The following is a 21,892-nucleotide window of genomic DNA, read 5'->3' as shown; positions in this document are numbered from 1 at the left end:
GATGGACGGCAAGTTCTATATCTTGAGCGGTTCTGAGTGGCGAGCGGGGAAAGGTGCTATTGCTTAAAATACTGTTAAACAATTTCCAATCAGTGATCTTTTTCTCCTTTGCTTTATCCTTAAGTATGCCTAAAGTGGCCAATATGGGTAAGTGATCTGAACTTAAATCATTGATGACATCTATGTAAACAGAGAAAGCGACTGAAGTGATCATCAAATCTAGTATGTCGCCTCTAACAGGATTGAGAGGCAGATAAGTGAATTCTTCTGGGGTACACAGGATAGTTATTTAAAAATTTCAAGAGGTGTTTACCGTTTAAGTTCGTTTTGCGGCAGTTCCACTCTTCGTGCTTAGCATTTAAGTCTCCTGCTAATATTGCAGGAACGGTGGTAAATAAGACTTCTTTCAGCAAATCAGCATCTAGAGGATAACCTGGCGGATTGTAAAAAGAAGTGAAATATGTATTTCCATAACAGGGCAGAAGTATTGAAACAGTGACACATTCTTGATTATTATTTCTGACTTCTTTGATCATACATGATTGAAGAGAATTCTTCACATAAATCGCTACTCCACCTCCTCTATAACTGAGTATCAGTGGATAGCATTTAAAGTTCATGACATTGATGTTAATACTGGGACTTGCATGAGTCTCAGTTATCATTGCGATGTCTACGTCATTGTTATTGAGAAAATCGGTGAATTTCATTAATTTGCTGTGAATGCCACAAGCATTCCAAATCATTAAGTTAATAGGAGCCTTTAAATTTCTATTGTTCCCCATTATTTGGATTTTTAGAGGAGTTATTCTCATGACTTAGGTTAGTTAATTGCTTTACTTGTTGCTTAATTTGAAAACCTGCACTTTTAATCACGGTCGCCAATTCCGCGAGGTCTGCAAAGACTTTCTTAGCTTCTGAGAGCTGCTCTTGATATACTCCTGCAGAGAAGGCTTTCGCGTATGACTTGTTTTCAACAAATCGACTGCTGAAAGCTTTCTCTTTGGCTACTTTCGGTTTAGGAAAAATTTCACAACCACGAAAACTTGAAGTGTGTTTCTTTCCGCAGTTCACACAACGTAAGGATACATCTGGCTTGCCTTTATCAGGGCATTCACGAGAGAAATGATCTTTCGCGCATCTGACACATTTAGGGAGATACCTGCAGCCTTCCTGAGTATGATTGAAGCCTTGACATCGGAAGCACTGCAGGGGCCCCTGATGTCCTCTGTACTCCTTTATTTTAATTTTCATGTCACAAAGGAATTGCTCATGATAAATTCTTTTTGAGTCTTCCGACTTAGGCAAGGTGACAATAAAAAGAGGCAGTTTCGTGACAACTCCCTCCCTACGGCTAGTCATCTGTTTTACATCTTCTACTTTATAATTTAATTCTGTAAAATCCCTTTTAATGTCTTCTATAGGCGTTCTATGTGTGAGACCTCTCACTACCACTTTTAAATCCCGTTCTTCTGGTAGCTTGAACGAATGATGTTCTACTTCTAGATCATTTAAAACTTTTACCATACCCTGTAATCATCTGGGGTTTCTGCAATGACTTTAATTCCATCAGGGACTTGCTGTCCATACAATTTAAATTTATTTCTATCAAATACTTTGCTAATTCCCCCTAGTTTAAATCTGTCTTCCTGAGAGTAATGGGCGGGATTTTAGCATTAGATGTTTTTACAACATTATTTGATGTTGTAGCAATATTTGCAGTGTCATTTTGATTGATGTCTGCATCATTTGTTTCCATTTCATGACTCTCAATAGGAGTATTGTTAATTTGCTCTGTAATTTTCTTAACTGAGCTATATGTGCTTGATTGTGAATTGTTATCCGAGGCAGTAGTGACACTGGACGTGATAACTTGATTATCACTTAAATTTTGCTTTTTATACTGCACTCTGTGGTTTTTGGTCCTAACAGTCTGATCACCACTGCGTCTATTTTGCGTTTCGTCTTCGGAACTAGTTTCTTGATCGAGAGTTTTATCGTTATCTAAGTGTGAAAATTCATTAAGTTTAATTGAGCTTCTACCCCTATCATTATCCTCTAAATTTTGACTTATGCATCTGACATCCATTACGGTATTCGTGTTTTCACTGGTATTAGTTTTCTCATGATTAATTTGTGTGTTAAACACTTGTAACATATCGACAAGACTATGTAAGAATGTGTAAAGCTTGCCTTCTGTGACAGTGAATGCTCCATTTTGCTCTTTGACATGATCGAGCTCACTAATCTGCGCTTCCACTGCACCTAGCACTGCATCCATCTTCGCACTGAAAATCAAAATCCTGCGCCCTGAAAATAAGTCCAACACCCCGGAATTAGGCTCACATGATGGTGCCCTAACAGGCGGATGTGTTGGCGATAAATGATTGCTTACCTTTCAACCGCAGTTAAATACCATTTCCACTTAATCATGTGTCCCGCACGTCATCCAGAAGAGTTCACAAAAAAAAGTGGGGATGGTCATAATGTTTTGGCTCGTCAGTGTAAATATATCGGGGTGTTCCGTCAATAAAGTAGACGGACTAAAATAGTTCTCTAACATTCTAAACAAAAAACATTTTCAAGTATATTTTTATTTAGTATTCAGAAGGTTTAAAGGAACATCATTTAACCTGTTATGAAAGCGCACGCCATTGGAATAGTGGGATTTTCGCGCAAATGGGAGGAGCTCGAATTGCGTCGGCTGTGAACGAGAAACGGCTAGCTGTCTAGCTGCATTCTAGAAGGTGTATTGTATATGAGCAGAACCTTTGCCACCTCCATAATTATGTATGGATCTGTTGTTAATATACTCCCAATACAGCGTATTTAGGAACCTCAAAAGAGAAGTTCAGATATGCAAGACGTGGGATAAATATAGGGTGACCATAATTAAACTTGAAATTTACGAGCAGTCTATAGCTAAAACTATACAGCGGGATTGCATGAAAATTGGGTAACGGCAGAATGAAATGATAGCAATTTATGGAGGGAAAAAATAAGTTTCCGAAACCACCCCTAGGTGGCGTGTCATAGCTTTATTGAGAACATATTGTTACGAAATGTCAAGGCGCGGTAAGCTACCTTACCGCGCCTTGACGCAAGCAGTTTTAGGGTTGCCATAAAATGGCAAGGTAAGACAAAGTTGCCATATTTGGTGAGAAATCGCCCATTTGGCGACAAAATTGGCGATATATCAAAGACGGATGGAGAACCTTCTATCAAAGACGGATGGAGAACTTACCGGTTTAGCCCAGAATGTTCTCGAACACCAGCCAAAAGCTATATAAACCCTATTGGTACGTGGAGAGTTAGTATCGAATTGGTCTGTCGTCTAGCGAGTTGACAGCCGGGTAGCGAGTGCCGAGTGGGTCGTCGAGTGCACCGAAAGAGTCTCTTAGTGTATCGCGGTTAGTGCATGGTCGAGTGAGCGGGTTGAGCTCCGGGTACAACTGAACCGGAAAGTCGGGAGTCGTGCTCTGTGTGTCGTCGAGTGCATCGCGAGTTGTAGCGTGGAGAGTCTCGAGAGTCCGTGGAGTTCCAAGAACGACTGAGCAGAATCGGGAGCTGTACTCTGGTGTTTTGCAGTGAAGCTGTCTCCACCTTTATTGCCTGACAGTGTGAAGGCTGTGTAGCTGATTGTTCCAGCGTCTTTATAGTAGATCTTCGACGACTGTAAAAAGTGTTATTGGAGCTGTCCTGATTAATATTGGCTGAATAAAGTGTGTTTCGATACTTCATCAAGTGTCGTCGTTATTCACTCCAAATCTACGAACCCCGTACGAACGTGAAGGAAGAAAATAACGTAACAACTAGTGTCAGAAGAAAAAAACGCAACAATTGGTGTCAGAAGTGGGATTTGCCAGTGAATGCCAGTGACCCGCCTACAGAGTAAAGTCATGGCGGAAGAAATATGCAGAGTAAAGCCATGGCGGAAGTCTTTGATGGACCTTTTAGCCGAGTTGAAAGCCAGACTGGAAGAGAAGAAAGCCCGGCGAGAAGAAATAAATGTCGGCCAAGAAAAGGTACGAGAGCAACTTCTACATGTGAAAGTGAAGCTTACAGAAGAAACTGGAGCCATAAAAGACGATGTGGGTATGAGAGAAGTGGCTTCTGAAGAATCAAAGGATGAAGAAATGAAGAAAGTAGCTAATGAACTGTCTGAGGAAGATCAAGAAATAAAAGATGAAGCAACTAACGGGATTAAAGATAAAGAACGAAAATATGAAGAAACAAAAGACAGGAAAGAAGTTTTTGATTCTCATGTGCCTGAAGTAGAAATAGAAGAAAGTGAAAATGCGGCTATCAAGATCGTAGAAAGTGATAATGAAGTTAGGAAAGTCGCAGTTAGCAAGAGTTGAACCATCTGAAATTGCATGTAATGCAGAGATAGGAGAAGCTGATGTGCAGCTTACGCAGTGTGCTCCAGTATTGCAAGAAAATTCACCCACTTCGCAAACTATGTGTGCGTCTCATAGTACAGTTTTTGCAGACAAGGACTTGATTCTAAACTAGGATGCTTCTGTTTGTGAAGAATCGGGTTCCGTTCATGACTCTGATGCAGAATTTGGAGCTGGTCCCCAAGAAACGGAGGAATATGAACAGGTACTAGCTGTTGAAAATACCGAGGAGAACTGTACGCATGATGCGAACAAACTACAGAGTGGTGAACAAACTCTTTCAGGTCTTCCTGTGGATGAAAAGTCTGATAGGAATATATCTCCAGCCTGTGATATGCAAAACATAAATATATCTAAGAACTGCAGTGGAAAAGTGTTTGACCCGGGTATAACTTAATGACTAGACTGAGACTGAAATTCATTCTGAACTTTAATTTGTATAATTTAAAATTGTTATGTGTTTAATTTGTGTATATAACTTGTGTATAGTGTAAATATTTGTTTCTTTAGTTATGTTATTTGTTTGTTTTATTATGTTTTGTGTGTATCGAATTTAACTTCTGACCAAGGGTTGTACTTCCCGGGACGTGCAGTCCTTGGGAGGGGCAGTGTTACGAAATGTCAAGGCGCGGTAAGGTAGCTTCCCCGCAAAGCAGTTTTAGAGTTGCCACATTTGGCGAGAAATCGCCTATTTGGCGACATATGGCGACAAAATTGGCGATATACCATGGTCGGATGGAGAACCTTCTGGAACGAATTCTTACCAGTTTAGCCCAGAATGTTCTCGAACACCAGCCAAAAGCTATATAAACCCTACTGGTACGTGGAGAGTTAGTATCGAGTTGGGCTGTCGTCTAGCGAGTTGACAGCCGAGTAGCGAGTGCCGAGTTTGTCGTCGAGTGCACCGAAAGAGTCTCTTAGTGTATCGCGGTTAGTGCATGGTCGAGAGAGCGAATTGAGCTCCGGCAACGACTGAACCGAAGAGTCGGGAGCCGTGCTCTGTGTGTCGCCGATTGCATCGCGAGTTGTAGCGTGGAGAGTCTCGAGAGTCCGTGGAGTTCCGAGAACGACCCAACAATGAAGTTGCAGTAAAGCCGCACCAAACCGTTACATGCGAAGAGTGTAATGGCATTTGTAGCAGACCAAATACGGCAATTCTACGGGTTAACCGCACTTTCCATATGAAAATAGGTCTCGTCGGTCTACAAAATATTCCATGGCCATCCATCCTGGAGCTTAACTTACGCATGAAACCGCAACGCAAAACTTTGTCTTTTATCCAGATCAGCTGTTAAGAACTGCTGCACTGCGATTGTTTATAGGGATAGTAGTGTAAGACTTTTTAAAGAATCTTATGAACCGTGGAACGAGGTTGGTCGTCAACGGATACTGTAATGCGCCGAACACTACTGCTGCCGATGGTTTGCGATCTGTCTTCTACCACTTGCGTTGCTACATCCACTACCTGTGCTGCAACACACTTTCGTCCTCTTCCTGGCTGAATCCCCAATGTTCCCGTTGCTTCAAAATTCTTAATCCTGTTTGTTAGTCCTAGACTAGTGAGTGGACCTTTTCATAACCGCTTCAAAGACCAAAATTTCCTCAAAGCTTCGGTAGCAGAGTCTGCGTTTTGGTAAAACAAATTCACCAGTAAAGCACGTTTCTGGGGAGTCAACGTCATCTTTTTTGACTTGGAAACGAGTATGACTGAGGTTATCCTCTTGCATCTTTATAGGGTTGCTGTGTGCGCACAGGATTACCATGGTTACCAAATTTGCATGTGCCAATAGTTTACATTGCACAACGCCATCTTTGTTTTTTGTTCATCTTTGTTCTTTGAAACTCATTGTTTAGTTTTCCTCGATAAAATTGCCATCATTTTATTCTGCCATTACACAACTTTCATGCAATTCTGCTGCATCCAATTTTTAATATAAAATAATTACATTAAAAATTTGTACTGTATTAGGAGATGAGGGAAAACATCTTATAATAATAAAATCATTAATTAAAAAATTAATATATAATTTGACGTAATTAGATATATTAATTTAAATGTAAGTATTGTGTGATTTTTTAATGTATATTTGATGTAATTATGATACATTAAATTACAAAAATTATTATAAGGTTGTAAGAACAAACGAAAAAAGACCATTTTAGGTCAAAATTTTGCGCATTGTGCTGCAAAAATTAAGGAAATTAGAAGATAAATTTTAGAAAGCTCGCCAAAAAGTTACCAAAAACTGTGGCTCCGAGAAAACTCCATCATAAGCATATTTAGTTACTATGAAAAATGTGAAACAGGAGAAAAAATATTTGAATATTTACAATTTCAGTTAACATATTTAGTATCTATGAAAAGAGTAAAAATGAGAAACATTTTTTTTTAAATTAATAAAAAACTATTTGCTAAACTAATTGGGAATTTTAACATAGTAAAATTATTGGTTATATGCTCAATAAAACGTTAATTATAAACACAGAAAAATACTAATCAATTGAACAAAGTAAAAAACAAAAATATTAAAACTAAGAAGCGGAAAATGGTTAATTAGCCCAATTCGAAGCTCATTTTGGCTTTTCAACGGAAATTTCTATAAAATGAACCTCGAACTAAGCTAACCCCGTTATGCGTTTCGCCGAAACAGACAATTGAAACTTTGCGCGACAAATTTTTAATGGACTTGTAATGTTGCGCGCTCCCAACCTGCACGCAACAATAGTGGTGACTGCTATGAACTGGAAAGTGCACAAAGTCTTGAGAAGGGTTTAAATCCCTTTTTATTCAACTTTAGAAATTACAGATGCGTGCTCTTGACGCTCACAAACTACGCCGACCCGGCGGTAAAATAAAAATAAGAAACTAAAAATGAATAATAATAACAAGTGACTACCTACGAGGCTCTCTAAACGTAACTAACCTAACCGCGTTCTAAGATACCGCTGATAATTCAGCAAACTTCTGAATATTACGTTGAAAGATTTAACTATCTACCGAGGCAAGCACACAGGCCGAAACGCGTGATTTTTCAATTTCTAACTAGCCACCTCCACGCTCGTGAAACGAGAAAGCACATTTTCGAACTCGTTTCCCTTCTATTTAAATCAGATTACTTCCGCTGACAATTTTGAATAGTTTGCGCGTTCTACTAAAATTTACATACTCTGGCATTGGCAATTCCAGGAGAAAGTAAGACTTGACAGGAAAGATAGTTTAAACTTAAAATAAATGTTAGTTAAAATAAATATAAACCCTACATTTGCCGCTGCCAGAATTTGGTAAACTTGGAAGCAGGTCCTAGACACGATCTGTTGGAAAGTTTCCACAATTCTGAACTGAAATTTAAGAGCCTCGTTTACATAAAAAACTGTTTTCTCACAAAATTTAGAATAAATTTCTGAAGATACTTATTTAACCCTCTCTTCTTACAGCAACCTTTCCTGGACTTCAGCAATCAATCTGTTCTCTTCCTTCCAGCATCTGGAAGGAATAAGTATCAGTATCTTTCTAAATACATTATAATTTACACTTTCTTGACACTGAATAAGTTTTTGTTTTTGATCGATTTATTTTCCTTAGTTACTGCTTAATTCACATTCATTCAAGTATTCAAACATGAATTTAACTTTACCCTGGTTCTCCACCATGTGTGGTGTCAAACGGGAATATTCGTGTTTTAGTATTGCAACACTTCCCTTAACCACAATGATTTGTTAGAATTCAACGACCAAATAGACACACCTTACTCGACATTCTAAAACTCGATGAGCTATTTTAACATTCTTAAAATTCAAGTGTAGGTGGAGAACCCTACAAAACACATTCATTCTAAATTTCCCCTCATTCATCTTTAGACATGCAGGCTTTCGCTCTAAAGCATGCTTTTATCTACACTTTAATACTTAAATTCGAATTCATTTCTTTTGAGCATTTACTTTTTGCATCTAAAATTTTATGCTTCTAGACTAAATTCTACTTTTACATAACTTTCAAGTATTTACGTTTCAAGTATTACGTATGGCGGCACTGAAACTAAATTTCTTATTAATACAAGAATACGAAGTTATTTTTATCTTCGGCCAAATTTTGGCTTTAACATAACAGAATTAGTCTTTCGACCAACAGAAACTGCTTGTTCTTAGATTTTATACTTTAAGAAGATAATACTTTTGCCTTAGCTAAATAAAGTAAAAGAAAACAAAGTCTCAACCGAGACACATTGACTTCCGTCAAAACATAGAACTTCGTATTTACGCATAACATTTCGGAACAAAAGAAAAAAATTTTTATAGAAGATTTTAACTTATCTTTGAGTTTTCGATGATTGGAACTCCGACATCCTCTTCTGGAAGAACTGCTCCCACGATATGGAATTCATCGACGTCAGTCGTCTCCTTTGTGTCCTTCGAGTGTCGTCCATGTTGCTATTTCTTTTTCGCCCTCTGCATGCTGGCCTCTTGGAGTGGTAGTCGTCGGATTGCTGTCTTTTCCGTTTTGCCCCTGGACGGCTGGTCTTTGCGTCCTCCGGTCTGGAATCATGCTTGAATTTCTTCTGTTGGTGGTGATCTTTTCGTTCCTCTTGCTCTCTTTTCGTTCTCGGGAACGGCGGCCTTGTTTGCACCTGACACTCTGGCCCTGGAAGCGTTTTCCTCGAAGCAGAATTTCTACTGCGATACGTTGTAAGTGGTCTTTTCCTCTTTACCAAAGCTTCTTTATGCGGCGACGTTGCTTTCTTGTATTTCTTAAATGCTGGAGTCTGAACGTTTTCATTTCTTCTTTTCGGTACCATCGCATGACTTGTAGAAGGGCTAGGTTTCTCTTCAGTTCTCTGCTTCTTGGGTGGTGGAGCAGGTGACGTTACTTCTCGACCTTCCACTTCTTTTATGCTTGAGTCCTGCAAGAAACTTTTAAGGATTTCAAAATCATTTTGATTATAATATTTTTACACCTGGTCGGGACTTGCTTTACAGATTTACCCTCTCTCGTTCTTAAGGTACAATACGACTCCCTTGATTTCCTGAATTACATAGGGGCCTTCAAATTTTGGAGCTAACTTTGCAGTAAAATTGTCTGGGGCACTTGATAAAGAAAATTTCCGCTTCAACATTTTATCCCCAACTTTAAAATCTGCTTCACGGCGTTTTCTATCATAGTATAATTTTTGTCTATTTCTTGCCGTATCCGAGCTTTAAAACGACTGGTCAATGAGTTTTTGCACATCTTTTTGTATAAATTCTTGCTCTCTTTGTTGCACAAAGAATAATTTATCTAATGGCGTAATTAACGTCCGTCCTAAAAATAATTCTGCTGGAGTTTTTCCCGTAGTATCGTGATTTGCCGTTCTTAAAGCGTAAGCTAACTCATTTATGTAGCCATCCCAGCGCTTGTGATGTGTGCTAACGTAACTGCGAATTATTTTTACAATGTTTTTATTCACTCTTTCTGCGATGTTTGCCTGTGGTCTATACGGAACCATTTTGATATGGCGTATGCCAAGTCCAGTGCAAATATTTGGCTAACGAATTGTTTACCGTTATCGCTAATGACTTTTATCGGTGCACCGTATTTTAAAATGTATCTGTGTAAGAATGCATCTGCGACTGTTTTGGCTGACGCGCGTTTAAGTGGAACAATTTCTGTCCATTTTGAAAAATGATCTACAATTACTAAAAGAAAACGATTTTTATTTAACTCACTCTGGGGGAAAGGACCAAGAAGATCTATGCCTAAAATTTCATTCGGAAATGTAGCGCGAATGCTATTTAAGTACCCGGCCGGGCTGTAATTAATATCATTTATTAACTGACATTGATTGCAGGACCTGACATACGCCGTTACTATTTTGTATAATTGCGGGAAATATACCGCCTCGCGTACCCTTTTTAAAGTCTTTCTGACTCCTAAATGACCCGCTGTTTTCGCGTCGTGTAATTCCTTCAAAATGCTTAATCGAAGCGAGGCTGGGATGACTGGTTTGTACTCGAGATTTTCGTTTGTTGTTTTCGTATAAAAGAATAAATTATCTATTATTTCATAGTTTTTTGCTCTATTTCTTATCGCATCGATATCTGTGTGCTCAAAGCTTTCGGGGTCTTTCAAATATGCATAGATACTTTCAAATTCAGGATCAGCTTTCAATTCAGTAATAATTGTTTCTCTAGAATCTAAAATTTTTGAAGTCAATACAGCGCATTTGAGTTCATTTCCTTCATCGTCAAGTTTTATACGAGAAAGTGCGTCAGCTACATTGTCTTCCTTACCCGGTTTATATTTAATTATGAGATTATATTCTTTAAGTTTTAAAGCCCATCTTATTAACCTGGGCGTTAGGTTTTTCCCCGAGTAAAGTCTACCAACAGCCGCATGATCCGAAAAGACTGTTACTGGCGCTTTGCCGAAATAAACTCGAAATTTGTGTACAGCCATTAATACGGCTAATGTTTCTCTCTCTGTAGCTGTATAATTCCTTTGTGTAGAGTTCAACGTTTTACTAAAAAATGCCAAAGGATGGCCATTTTGCATGAGAACAGCACCTACAGCATAGTCCGACCCATCTGCTGCAATTTCCAGGTTTTCGTCCCTCTCCGGGAATTTCAAAACAGGGGCATTGATGAGCGCTTCTTTTAACCTTTCAAATGCGGTATTTGCTTTTGCTGTCCACATGAATTTACTTTTCTTTCTTTTAATTACTAACAAGGGTTCAACAATATTAGCAAAATCTTTTATGAATGACCGATAATAAGAACATAACCCAAGGAAAGAAGAAAGTTTCTTGGCGGTGTTGGGAGGTGGGAAATTCTTGATGGCTTTTATTTTTGAATCTTGAGTTTCTATACCCTTTTGCGAAATTTTATAACCCAGATATTTAAGTTCTTTAGTTGCGAACTTGCATTTTGAGGCGTTAATTGTAAGACCGGCCTCTTTTAATAATTTAAAAACTTCTTCTAGGTCTTTAATATGTTGTTCCAACGTACTACTCGTTATAACTATATCATCTAGATAGATTAAAGTCGATTTTCCTAGGACAGGCTTTAGAACAATGTCCATAGCTCTCTGGAATGTTGACGGGGCCCCACACAACCCAAAGGGCATGCGTAAAAATGCATAAGTGCACGATTTGGTTATAAACGCGGTTTTACGTATGTCTTCGGGTCTCATAGCTATTTGATAGTAGCCAGACGTTAAGTCCAACGTAGCCATGTATCTTGTAGATTTAATCTTTCTAATAATTTCCTCTATAACCGGCAAAGGGTAAACTGGGAATTTAGTAACACTATTAAGTTTTCTGTAATCGATAGCAAACCTCCAAGCCCTTTTATCCGAAGGAGGAAACGCCCACCAGCGGCCGAGCGGTAAAGTCGCTGAACACTAGTAGGTCGGTCCCAGGTTCGAATCCCGCGAACGGGCTGGCTGCATGGGCGTTTTCGTGGTTTTCCCCATGTGTAACGTGTATACGAGCCAGTTTCCCTTAGAAAGTCCTCCACGAAAGACATCCCTCCCCTTAGGCAGATAGCCCTAGTGTGCTTTGCCGTATTCTCAATACACACACACACAATACACACCGAAGGAGGAAACTTGTTCTTTTTCCTACATAGTACGACTGGACTCGCGTACTCACGATTTATGGACGTTATTATTTGGTTCTTTAACATTTCCTGAATGTGTTCTTCTATGATTTGCTATTTCTGTTTATCATAGCGGTAAGGTTTTGTCCTACAGGGTTTGTCGGCAGTTAAGTGTATCTCATGCGTAACTATTTGACAACTATCAGGCCGTTCTGAAAACAAGTTTAAAAAGTACTCACCACTTGCTGGATGGCTTGGCTTTCATGGTCATTCAAATGGCTAAGGTCGACTTGCGGTTGTTCCACTGGTTCCACCACCCTCCGATCCATCTCCAGCACAATAGAACTTTCCTGAAAATTCAGTTTGGCCTTCGCGGCTTTTAAAAACTCCATACCTAAAATAAGTGGACTTTGCAAGTTTTTTACTACAAAAATTAATACTTTAAGTCTTTCGTTTTGAACCTGTATTTTTAAAGATAATTTTAAAATACAGTGACAAGTTTGTCCTTGCGCTGCTATGATTTCTGTGTTTTTATTTTTAAATAATAGTAACCTATTAAAATTCTTCTTAAAAAAATATCACTCATAAAATTACCTTCTGCTCCTGTATCGATGAGGGCTTCTACTGGTACATCGCCAACCAAGTCTTGTATAATTGGTAATTGTGATTTTTTTACGATGACCGTATTTAAGTATCTTCTTGAGGGTTTTTTCAAAACTTCCGGGGTCTGGACCCTCCCTTTTACAGGCCCCTCTACTCGTTTAAAGCTTTCCTTTCAACTTCTGCCGTCTGGGTACGCGGACGGTTGTTTTCAAATTTCCTTTTTGGGTGTTGACCTTCGAGCTTCGATGAGTTAGCTTGATAGCTCTTTCCCCCATAAGAGCGGTTTGCATTTCTGGTCTGCTCATTTGAAGATTGCCTTCGGATACTTTGAGAATGCGATGCCCCTCTAGCTTTTTCCGCTATTCTGCGATTTTGGAACTTGACCGCCAATTCGAAAAGCTCCTGGAATGTGCTTGGGTTTCTAATTTTGAAGTAATCTTGAACAGCAGGTAGCAATCTTGGTAAGATTATTTCAATAATTTCCGCGTCGGTTTACTTCCCATACAGCATATCCGTCAGCTTAATTTTTCGCAGAATAAAGTCCGTCAACTCTTCTATATTCCGTTGATAAAAACTATATAGTTTGGCTTCTAGCCTTGCTCGGTCTTTCACTATGGGGAAGGCCTTTAATAACGATTTTTTGAAATTTTCAAATGTATATGTCTGGCCTCCGAATTCCCCTAATAAAAATTTGCCTATATTCTTTCACCATAGCGAGGCCTGTCCTCTTAGTGCAAGTGTGGCGATGGCAACTTTTTGTCTTTCAGGCACAGGGTAGAGCTGGAAGTGATTTTCGAGGCTTTCTAGAAATATCGCCACCGAATTTTTTCTGTCGAAATTCACGTTTGGCTTGATTGACGCTCTCATCGTCTGGACCAGGTATCCAAATCCTTCCAATTGACTTCCCATTTCTTGTTGTTGTCCAGTAGCTTCCATCCAGTTTTCGGCCATTTCAGCTTGACAAGTGTTCGGGCGCCAATGTAATGTTGCGCGCTCTTAACCTGCACGCAACAATAGTGGTGACTGCTATGAACTGGAAAGTACACAAAGTCTTGAGAAGGGTTTAAATCTCTTTTTATTCAACTTTAGAAATTACAGATGCGTGCTCTTGACGCTCACAAACTACGCCGACCCGGCGGTAAAATAAAAATAAGAAACTAAAAATGAATAATAACAAGTGACTACCTACGAGGCTCTCTAAACGTAACTAACCTAACCGCGTTCTAAGATACCACTGATAATTCAGCAAACTTCTGAATATTACGTTGAAAGATTTAACTATCTACCGAGGCAAGCACAGGCCGAAACGCGTGGTTCTTCAATTTCTACCAAGCCACCTCCACGCTCTTGAAGCAAGAAAGCACACTTTCGAACTCGTTTCCTTTCTTTTTAACTCAGATTACTTCCGCTGACAATTTTGAATAGTTTGCGCGTTCTACTAAAATTTACATACTCTGGCATTGGCAATTCTAGGGGAAAGTAAGGCTTGACAGGAAAGATAGTTTAAACTTAAAATAAATGTTAGTTAAAATAAATATAAACCCTACAGACTAAATAACCTATGTCTAAAAAACTTTAGTCTCAATTCTCTGTTCCAATTTCCGGAAGCGTCCGCATACATTGACACATTAAGGTGTAAAAATGGAAAAGCAATTCTGATGTTCAGTAAAAATAAGATAGCGGTATGCTATGCTATTAGTCAAAATATACAAAAACTTATGGGCACGACCTGCTAGCTTAAAGGATTATTACTTAGCAAAGAAACCGTAAATAAATTTAAATCAAAAAAGTTAAATTTAAATTGGCAAGACCCATGCTGCTTGTCGTTTTGTTTATTTTTTCCTTTTTGATTTAAATTTATGTACGGTTTCTTTGCTAAGTAATAATCCTTTAAACTAGCAGGTCCTGCCCATAAGTTTTTGTATATTTTGACTAATAGCATAGCATACCGCTATTTATTTTTACTGAACATCAGAATTGCTTTTCCATTTTTACACCTTAATGTGTCAATGTATGCGGACGCGTCGGGAAATTGGAACAGAGAATTGAGACTAAAGTTTTTTAGACATAGCTCATTTAATCCGTTAAAAATTTGTAGCGCAAAGTATCACTTGTCTGTTTCGGCGAAACGCATAATGGGGTTAGCTTAGTCCGAGGTTCATTTTATAGAAATTTCCCTTGAAAAGCCAAAATGAGTTCGAATTGGGCTAATTAACCATTTTCCGCTTCTTAATTTTAATATTTTTGTTTTTTACTTTGTTCAATTGATTAGTATTTTTCTGTGTTTATAATTAACTTTTATTGAACATAAAGCCAATTATTTTACCATGTTCAACTGATGTTTACTATGTTAAAATTCCTAATTAGTTTAGCAAACAGTTTTTTTTATTAATTTAAAAAACTTTTTTCTCCTTTTCACACTTTTCATAGATAGTAAATATGTTAACTCAAATTGTAAATATTTAAATATTTTTTTCCTCCTCTTTCACACTTTTCATAGTAACTAAATATGCTTATGATGGAGTTTTCTCGGAGCCACAGTTTTTGGTAACTTGTTGGCGAGCTTTCTAAAATTTCTCTTCTAATTTACAAAATAATGTACTTCAGCAATGATACAATTGCCTGTTACATGATAAAAAAGTGAAAGGAAATGTATTGACAAGATAATTGCCATAGGAATACGACCATGTACTAGGAGATGCATAAAAAATTCTTCACTAATTAGTTCCTTAAAAAGATGTTTAATGTAATTAGATATTCTAATGTAATTGCATTGTTTGTATGAAGGACAATGTACAATGAATGCCTGTATGATGTATGTTCCAAGTGGTAGAGTTCCTCACTTTGTAATTCTAAGTTAATGTTGGAAGTGAAGAATCTTAAGAACTGATAAGCGAATAATCGCTTAAGTTCGGGTGACAAGAAACAACAAGATAGAAGGGTAACTAACCCTTTATTATTCCAATAAGATTAACAAAACTCCGCCTGGAAGTGAACAAACAAAGCCGACACTTTGGCTTAAACTTAAGAGACTAAGAATTAAACTAAAACTAAGATTAAATAAAGAGATATAGCCGAAGCTATCAAGATTGAAATCGAATTGGCCCCTTAACTTATTTGACTACGAAGCTTAGCAAGGGCTTGAGTACGGCTGAGCGTAATAACAGCTTTGAGAGAGAGAGTGGCCAAAAAGGCAGACGCGCGTAAATCAGAAACTCTGATTCTCTCTGTGTCTGTAAGTAACTTCGTGGTTTAAATATCGCTTCTCCTCATTAAATATTCTGCAAGATTCCAAAACTACGTTCTGGCCGGAAGTAGTAAGTTGAAGTTAAGAATTTGACAGGAAAGGAACTTAAAATTTAAATGTTAATAAAATTAACATAATCCTTACAAAGTAATTATGTTAAATTAATCTGCTATAATCCAGCGTTTGTTAATCGATTAATTTGTTTGTAATAATTATATACCGTGCTTTTGTAATTGTATATTCCATACGTAAGTCTAGAATTAATGTAAAGTTCTTCTGTAAATGTCTTGTTAGGCTGGCTTCTGATGCGGGCTAACCAAACGTCCAGCGGGTACAGTAGTGCGGCGGAGCAATACTTGTAAAAGCATGGACCTTATAAGAGATAGACTAACCCAGTGGGCGGGGAGCCCGTCACCGAAATGTCGGCAAGAAAGAGTAGGGACGATCTGGTTTACTGTAACACTGAAACCTACGGCGTTTGTACCACATAACTATTTTTAATTATTAAATGTGATACGTTATATAGTGATGAGATTATGAAAGCCACAGTTTTTTCGAAATAGGATTTAATATATCTCATTAAAGCACTTTTTACTGAATTTCGCGCATTTTTTTCTCGCGTAATTCTTGTACAAACAACTTTACTTTGGTAAAACGGTAAAAACTCTAAGCACAAAATTTATGAACTTAATTTTGCGTAAAAATAAAGTAAAATTAAATAAGATTGATAGTACGCGACGCTTTGAAATAAATAAGGTAAAATTAAACAAGATCTGATAATTCTTTTTAAATTTAATGAACATTTTCAGGCAGTGATTTTATAAACTATAATAACATTACAAAACGATCATATTTATTTGATTATATGATCATTAAATTATTAATATTAAAGTGGATTAGTGGTCCACAGGTCCAGTTTACATCAGGTCTGGAAACGACATTCAGAAATCATACATCGTATTGTTTACGTGCGCTGTTACACGAGCGTTACATTTAGAACTCATTTCCAACATGTCTGCAAACAAATTCATTTTGGCTCTCAGACGTTTCATTTCGAGAAGAGGAAACTGTCGTACCTTTTATTCAGATAACGCGAAAACTTTCAAATATGCTGCCAAAGATTTACAGTATTTTTACAGCATAATTAAAGGTACAGACTTTCAAAATTTTCTAGCAAATGAAGGCTTGACTTGGAAATTTATCGTCGAGCTTGCTCCATGGTGGGGAGCTTTTTATGAACGCCTTATGAAAACCATAAAGGAACCGTTGAAAAAGATATTAGGCAGAGCTCAATTGAATTTTGAAGAATTTATGACTGTGTTGACAGAGGTCGAAAATATTGTGAATAGACGTCCTTTGACCTACGTTTACAACGATTTACATGAACCTGAACCGCTTGCACCGGCTGATTTTCTATTGATCGGACATAAGGATGAATATCCATACAACTTTGCTGAGATCCTGAATAACTCTCCAACAAGAAAGAGTCTAATAAAACGAAAAGAATATCAGACAACACTTATAAAACAGTTCTGGAAAAAATGGAAAAATCAGTATCTCCTTGAGTTAAGAAATGCTCACTTCTTCGGTACACCAGAAGCCAAGAAAAATCTTAAAATTGGTGATATAGTTTTACTTGAAGGAACAACTAAATCTAAGTTCCTCTGGGATTTAGGTCGAGTAATTCAAGTCTTCAAAGGACGTGATGGTCTTGTACGATCATGTGTGGTAAAAACTAAAAAAGGGGACCTTAAGAGACCTGTGCAATTGATATACCCCCTTGAACTATCAGACTGAAAATGAACTAAATTTGTAACCTTTTAATTTTACTTCTTTATTTCATATTCACTAACATTAATTTTAGATAATTAGTTTAGTTATTACTAATAATTTACTGTTTGTAATTTGAATTAATATTTACGTATTGAGTAACATTTGAGTTGATGCAGTTAACTATATTTGTTTATTTTATAGAATTTCCTTTTGCAGTTTATATTTACATCAGTTGAATGTATTTGATATGTAAGTTGCTTTCTTATATTTTATTATTTGTATGCTGAAATAGTGATAATTTTTGCAGAACAGTTAGCAAGATTGAGGGATACCGAATGTGGCAAAACGGATGTACGGGTGCCTACCTTGCTTCAACTTGTACCTATCAACCACTGGCGGTAGCGCTTAAGAAATTTTAATTTTCTTATGCGTATAAGTCAAATTAATTTACTTTTTAGTGCTATATTTTAGTTCCTTTGCTCGTCTTCATGAAAGGCTTTTTGTAATACGTGAAAGTGTTCCAAACAAAATATACTGACGAAGGAATTACCTTAATTACCTTAAGTAATTTCAAGTTTAAACGACCGAGAATAAAATCGATAGCAAAAACTAAGACCATCACGGAGGATAGGAAAGATCATCACGGAGGATGCACAAGTAACCCTTGAAGCCGTTTTAGGACAACACGTTTGCTGATCAGCTGTCAGTATTGCAATTCTATGGTCTACATATATTCAGTTACCAGAAAGGTTAAATCAAACCTTCCACTTTATAAAATGTTAAGTGGAAACCATGGACTAAGGGAAATGGGTTAGGAAAGAAAGTACTATTCGTATCTCATATGATGGTTTCGGTTTATGCGATTACGGCAAAGCCTCCAGAGCTATCTGCCTAAGGAGAGGGATGACTTCGTGGAGGACATACTAAGGGAAACTGGCCCGTATACACGTTACAAATGGGGAAAACCACTAATACATGCAGCGAGCCCGTTCAAGTGATTCGAACCTTTAACCGAACTACTAGTGTTCAGCGACTTTACCGTTCGGCCGCTGGTGGGCCATCTCACATGATGAAAGAATTACATTTTTGGACAGTATTCGTTATGCGGAATGCCATTTTCTTTAGATTATTAAAGAATAATTTTTATAATAATTTCTAAGCTCAATTAAAAATCCCGAAACATAAAAAGAAATTAACGGACTCAGTGGCGTTTGAAATAGCAGGGAGTTATAAATTTATTAGTTTTAAAACTATTCACATACTCTATCTATGAACACTATCTGACAGATTTTCAGCTCAGTTTAGTCTCTTTCCAGCCTTCTACTTGCAGTGGTAGACCCAGCCAATCCTTGACCTTTTGCATATCTGCCTACGAATTTTTAGTGGATCTAAGCTTAAAGAAATCATATAAAGTGGTTTCTCCACCAGCTTTTTCAGTTAGCCTTGGATTAATCCACGACGTTGTCATTGAACAGTTGATTGGTTGTTTATTTGATTAAGGCAAAGCATACGAGGACATGATTCACGAAGTCATCCCTTTCTTAGGCAAGAAACAACAGAAATTCCACGTAACCAGATTGTTTGCAGAAATTTGAAGCCGGCTTAGACTATCAGAGTTCAACGGTCATATCCACTGCTGGTGGGCCTGCCACTGAACGAATCGGTACTCTGTTTATATCAGCTTACTTGAGATACCGTCCCTTCGCTACATAAAGAGACTACTAAACATTTTCTTATCTTTTGAGAATATTATTGATGGTTGCAATACGTATTCATCCCTTTGTGTTCTGCTCCTCAGAAGAAACTTTCTTTTAGACTTCTTTATATTCTTGGCCAAGTAAGGCTTACATTTCATAGTTCATAAGTGGTAAACCTTTTGTATTCTTCTTGATACTCTTCTATCGATTCGATCACATCGTCTTTATCATTCTCCTCCAATGTTGGTGAACCGTACGACGCAGACCCTCTAAGCTGAGTTGAAAGTCCTTGGATTGACTTTAGACAGTTTCTCCTAGTTCGCTCTACTAACTTCAATTATATCGAATCTATCCTTTCAGAATTTTATGATTTTCATATTAGATGAAATCAGGCCTCTGAAGAAGGTTTTTTTATTCAAAGCACTTTCTGAAGAAGGCTTTTATGTTCAGCTTCGTGAACTTAACGATCATCTACCAGTTTATTGGATGAGCAAAACTTTTAGTAACAAATACTTCTGTATTAGATATTTTTTGACTGAGATGCAAACATCTTAATCCATTAAAATGTTTATTGTGTGAACAAAGGTTTACAAGTCGAACTTTAATTTAATAATATCATGTTTCTTAAAAAAAATGAGGCTGTTTCGAAACGTGTGTAAACTTGTAGGGGCTTCAGCTTCAGATGCATAAAGAAAAAGGAAGGATGTAAATCAATTTTACATAGGCTTGTGCCTACACAAAATGATTTCTTCTTTTGGAAATCGTATTATCCAATCGACTGTGAAGTGTCACCAAGCAGCGTGATTTATCCTTAGTTTGGATACTGCCAACATCTACGGTTTGGTTTGATGTAATTCCGATTAATTCTAGATGAGCCAGTTTTTGTTTTTATGAAGAAAAAAATACATTATACAAGGAAATACATTGGTACAGATGCATTTTTCCCCTTGTGTTTTAGACAAAAGAAGAGTTCGAAGTCATTTGGAATCGCATTCCGATTCTTTTATAGCTTGTCTAGAAAATTAACATCTATTTAATGGGGAAAAAGAATAACTCATCGACAAAACAGTAACAGTTTGGAACAATCCCATGCGGGAATTTTGTGCTCATAGCATTCTAAGTCGAGCTTTCAGTGAAAAAAGAGGGCATAACAAAATAGTGAAAATAGAAGAAAGACTTTTTACTTAGCTTGACAGTGAAGCAGGTCGAATATTTCCGTAACAGTGGCTGTTTGTTAAATTGTGCTGTGGAATGTTGCATTGTAAGAGTTGTAGAAAGAAATGTGGCTCAGAATCCGTCAGGAAAGATTGGTGCAGTTCCTTCCAGCTTTTATGCTTCTGTGAAAGCCAACTTTTACGGTTGACGAGGTAAGTACCTTCTCTTGTTATACAGGTTTTACTGGACATACCAAAAAAAAAAAAATAAATTAAAAAAAAAAAAATAAAAAGTGCAATTTCGCCACGCATGTAGTTTTCTAAAGCAGGGCAGAATTCCTTATGCGGGTAATTTTCAAGCTGGTACTTGTGTTCGTCAAGGCCCATTCACAGTGGTGTTTATATGAGCTAACGGAGTCGGGTCCATGTGCCGAGTAGCTTTTATACGTGAAGTTCAGTTTTTTTTTTCAACTAAAGAAAAATTGCTTTTTTATTTAACACCTGAGGCTATATCGGCTGCGCCAAGATTTCTTCGTTAGTTAAGATAAAGCCTAGTGCATATGGTTGATTATGAAGGATGAAAGATGCCCTTGTCCTAAGTACTCGTTATGCGGAAGCACAACAATATTAGTTGAACCATGCTTTAGCTATATGGAACATAAATAACTCTTCAGAATTACAATACAAGTATATCTGAGTTGCCTATATCAAGTGTAAATAGATACATTAAAGATACTGGACTAATTCATTTTAATTTTTATCGTCAAGCTGATTATAATACCTTTGACACAAGAATTCTTTTTAAAAGTATTATTATTGTTTGAAATTATAGTTACTTGCATTAGTTCATACATATACGTGGATTAGTAAAACTGTTCGAATTTCCAAGAATTAGAATTATCAAAATTATACTTTAAAAACTGAGATTCTGGAAACTTCGGTTTTTGTTCGAATTCATCCAAATTTTGAGTCATAGAATTTGGAATTAACGAACATCGCGTATTAACTTTAATTTAAAAGCAAACACTCTCCAAAGTAAGAGTTAAATTTGGAAACTTGTAATATTTACCATTATTGGAAACCCGGCACTTTCCTTGCGAACATTCCAGGAAAAGCCACCCGCTGCATATACATTCTGTTTCAGAGAAGCAGTCTTTGTTTATTATTTCAGAACATCTTATCTGAAAGAGAAAATACCATTATGAAAAATTTGAATAAAATATTGTAATAGATTATGATAATCTCATATTAAAACAAGCAAGGCATGCGGTCACATTAAGATTTTAAGAAGATCTGGCATCTGCTGAAATCTATACTTCTTTGTAAAATCGCAAATGTTCCGTTGATGGAGAAGTTATTCTTTATTCTGTAGAGACATTAGGTATTTTTTGGAAACAGGCAAAATGAAAAATTAGCAACGCCATCGTCGAAAATCGAACCACGAACCTC

General features: G+C 37.2%; 1 protein-coding gene across 1 annotated transcript in view; it reads right to left on the bottom strand.

The window, feature by feature from the left end:
- Positions 1-21,892, bottom strand: part of LOC118199477 (uncharacterized) — a 204,371-nt gene that overhangs the window by 44,652 nt on the left and 137,827 nt on the right. Inside the window, exon 4 of the mRNA XM_085821824.1 lies at positions 21,513-21,624. Within this exon, the coding sequence (XP_085677950.1) occupies positions 21,513-21,624 (112 nt within the window). The remainder of the gene's footprint in view (positions 1-21,512; positions 21,625-21,892) is intronic.

This window comes from Stegodyphus dumicola, chromosome 8, assembly GCF_044657685.1.
Source record: "Stegodyphus dumicola isolate Sdum_Otavi_A_Nest chromosome 8, ASM4465768v1".
NCBI classification, from domain to species: domain Eukaryota; kingdom Metazoa; phylum Arthropoda; class Arachnida; order Araneae; family Eresidae; genus Stegodyphus; species Stegodyphus dumicola.
This window is presented reverse-complemented; position numbering and strand designations above follow the sequence as displayed.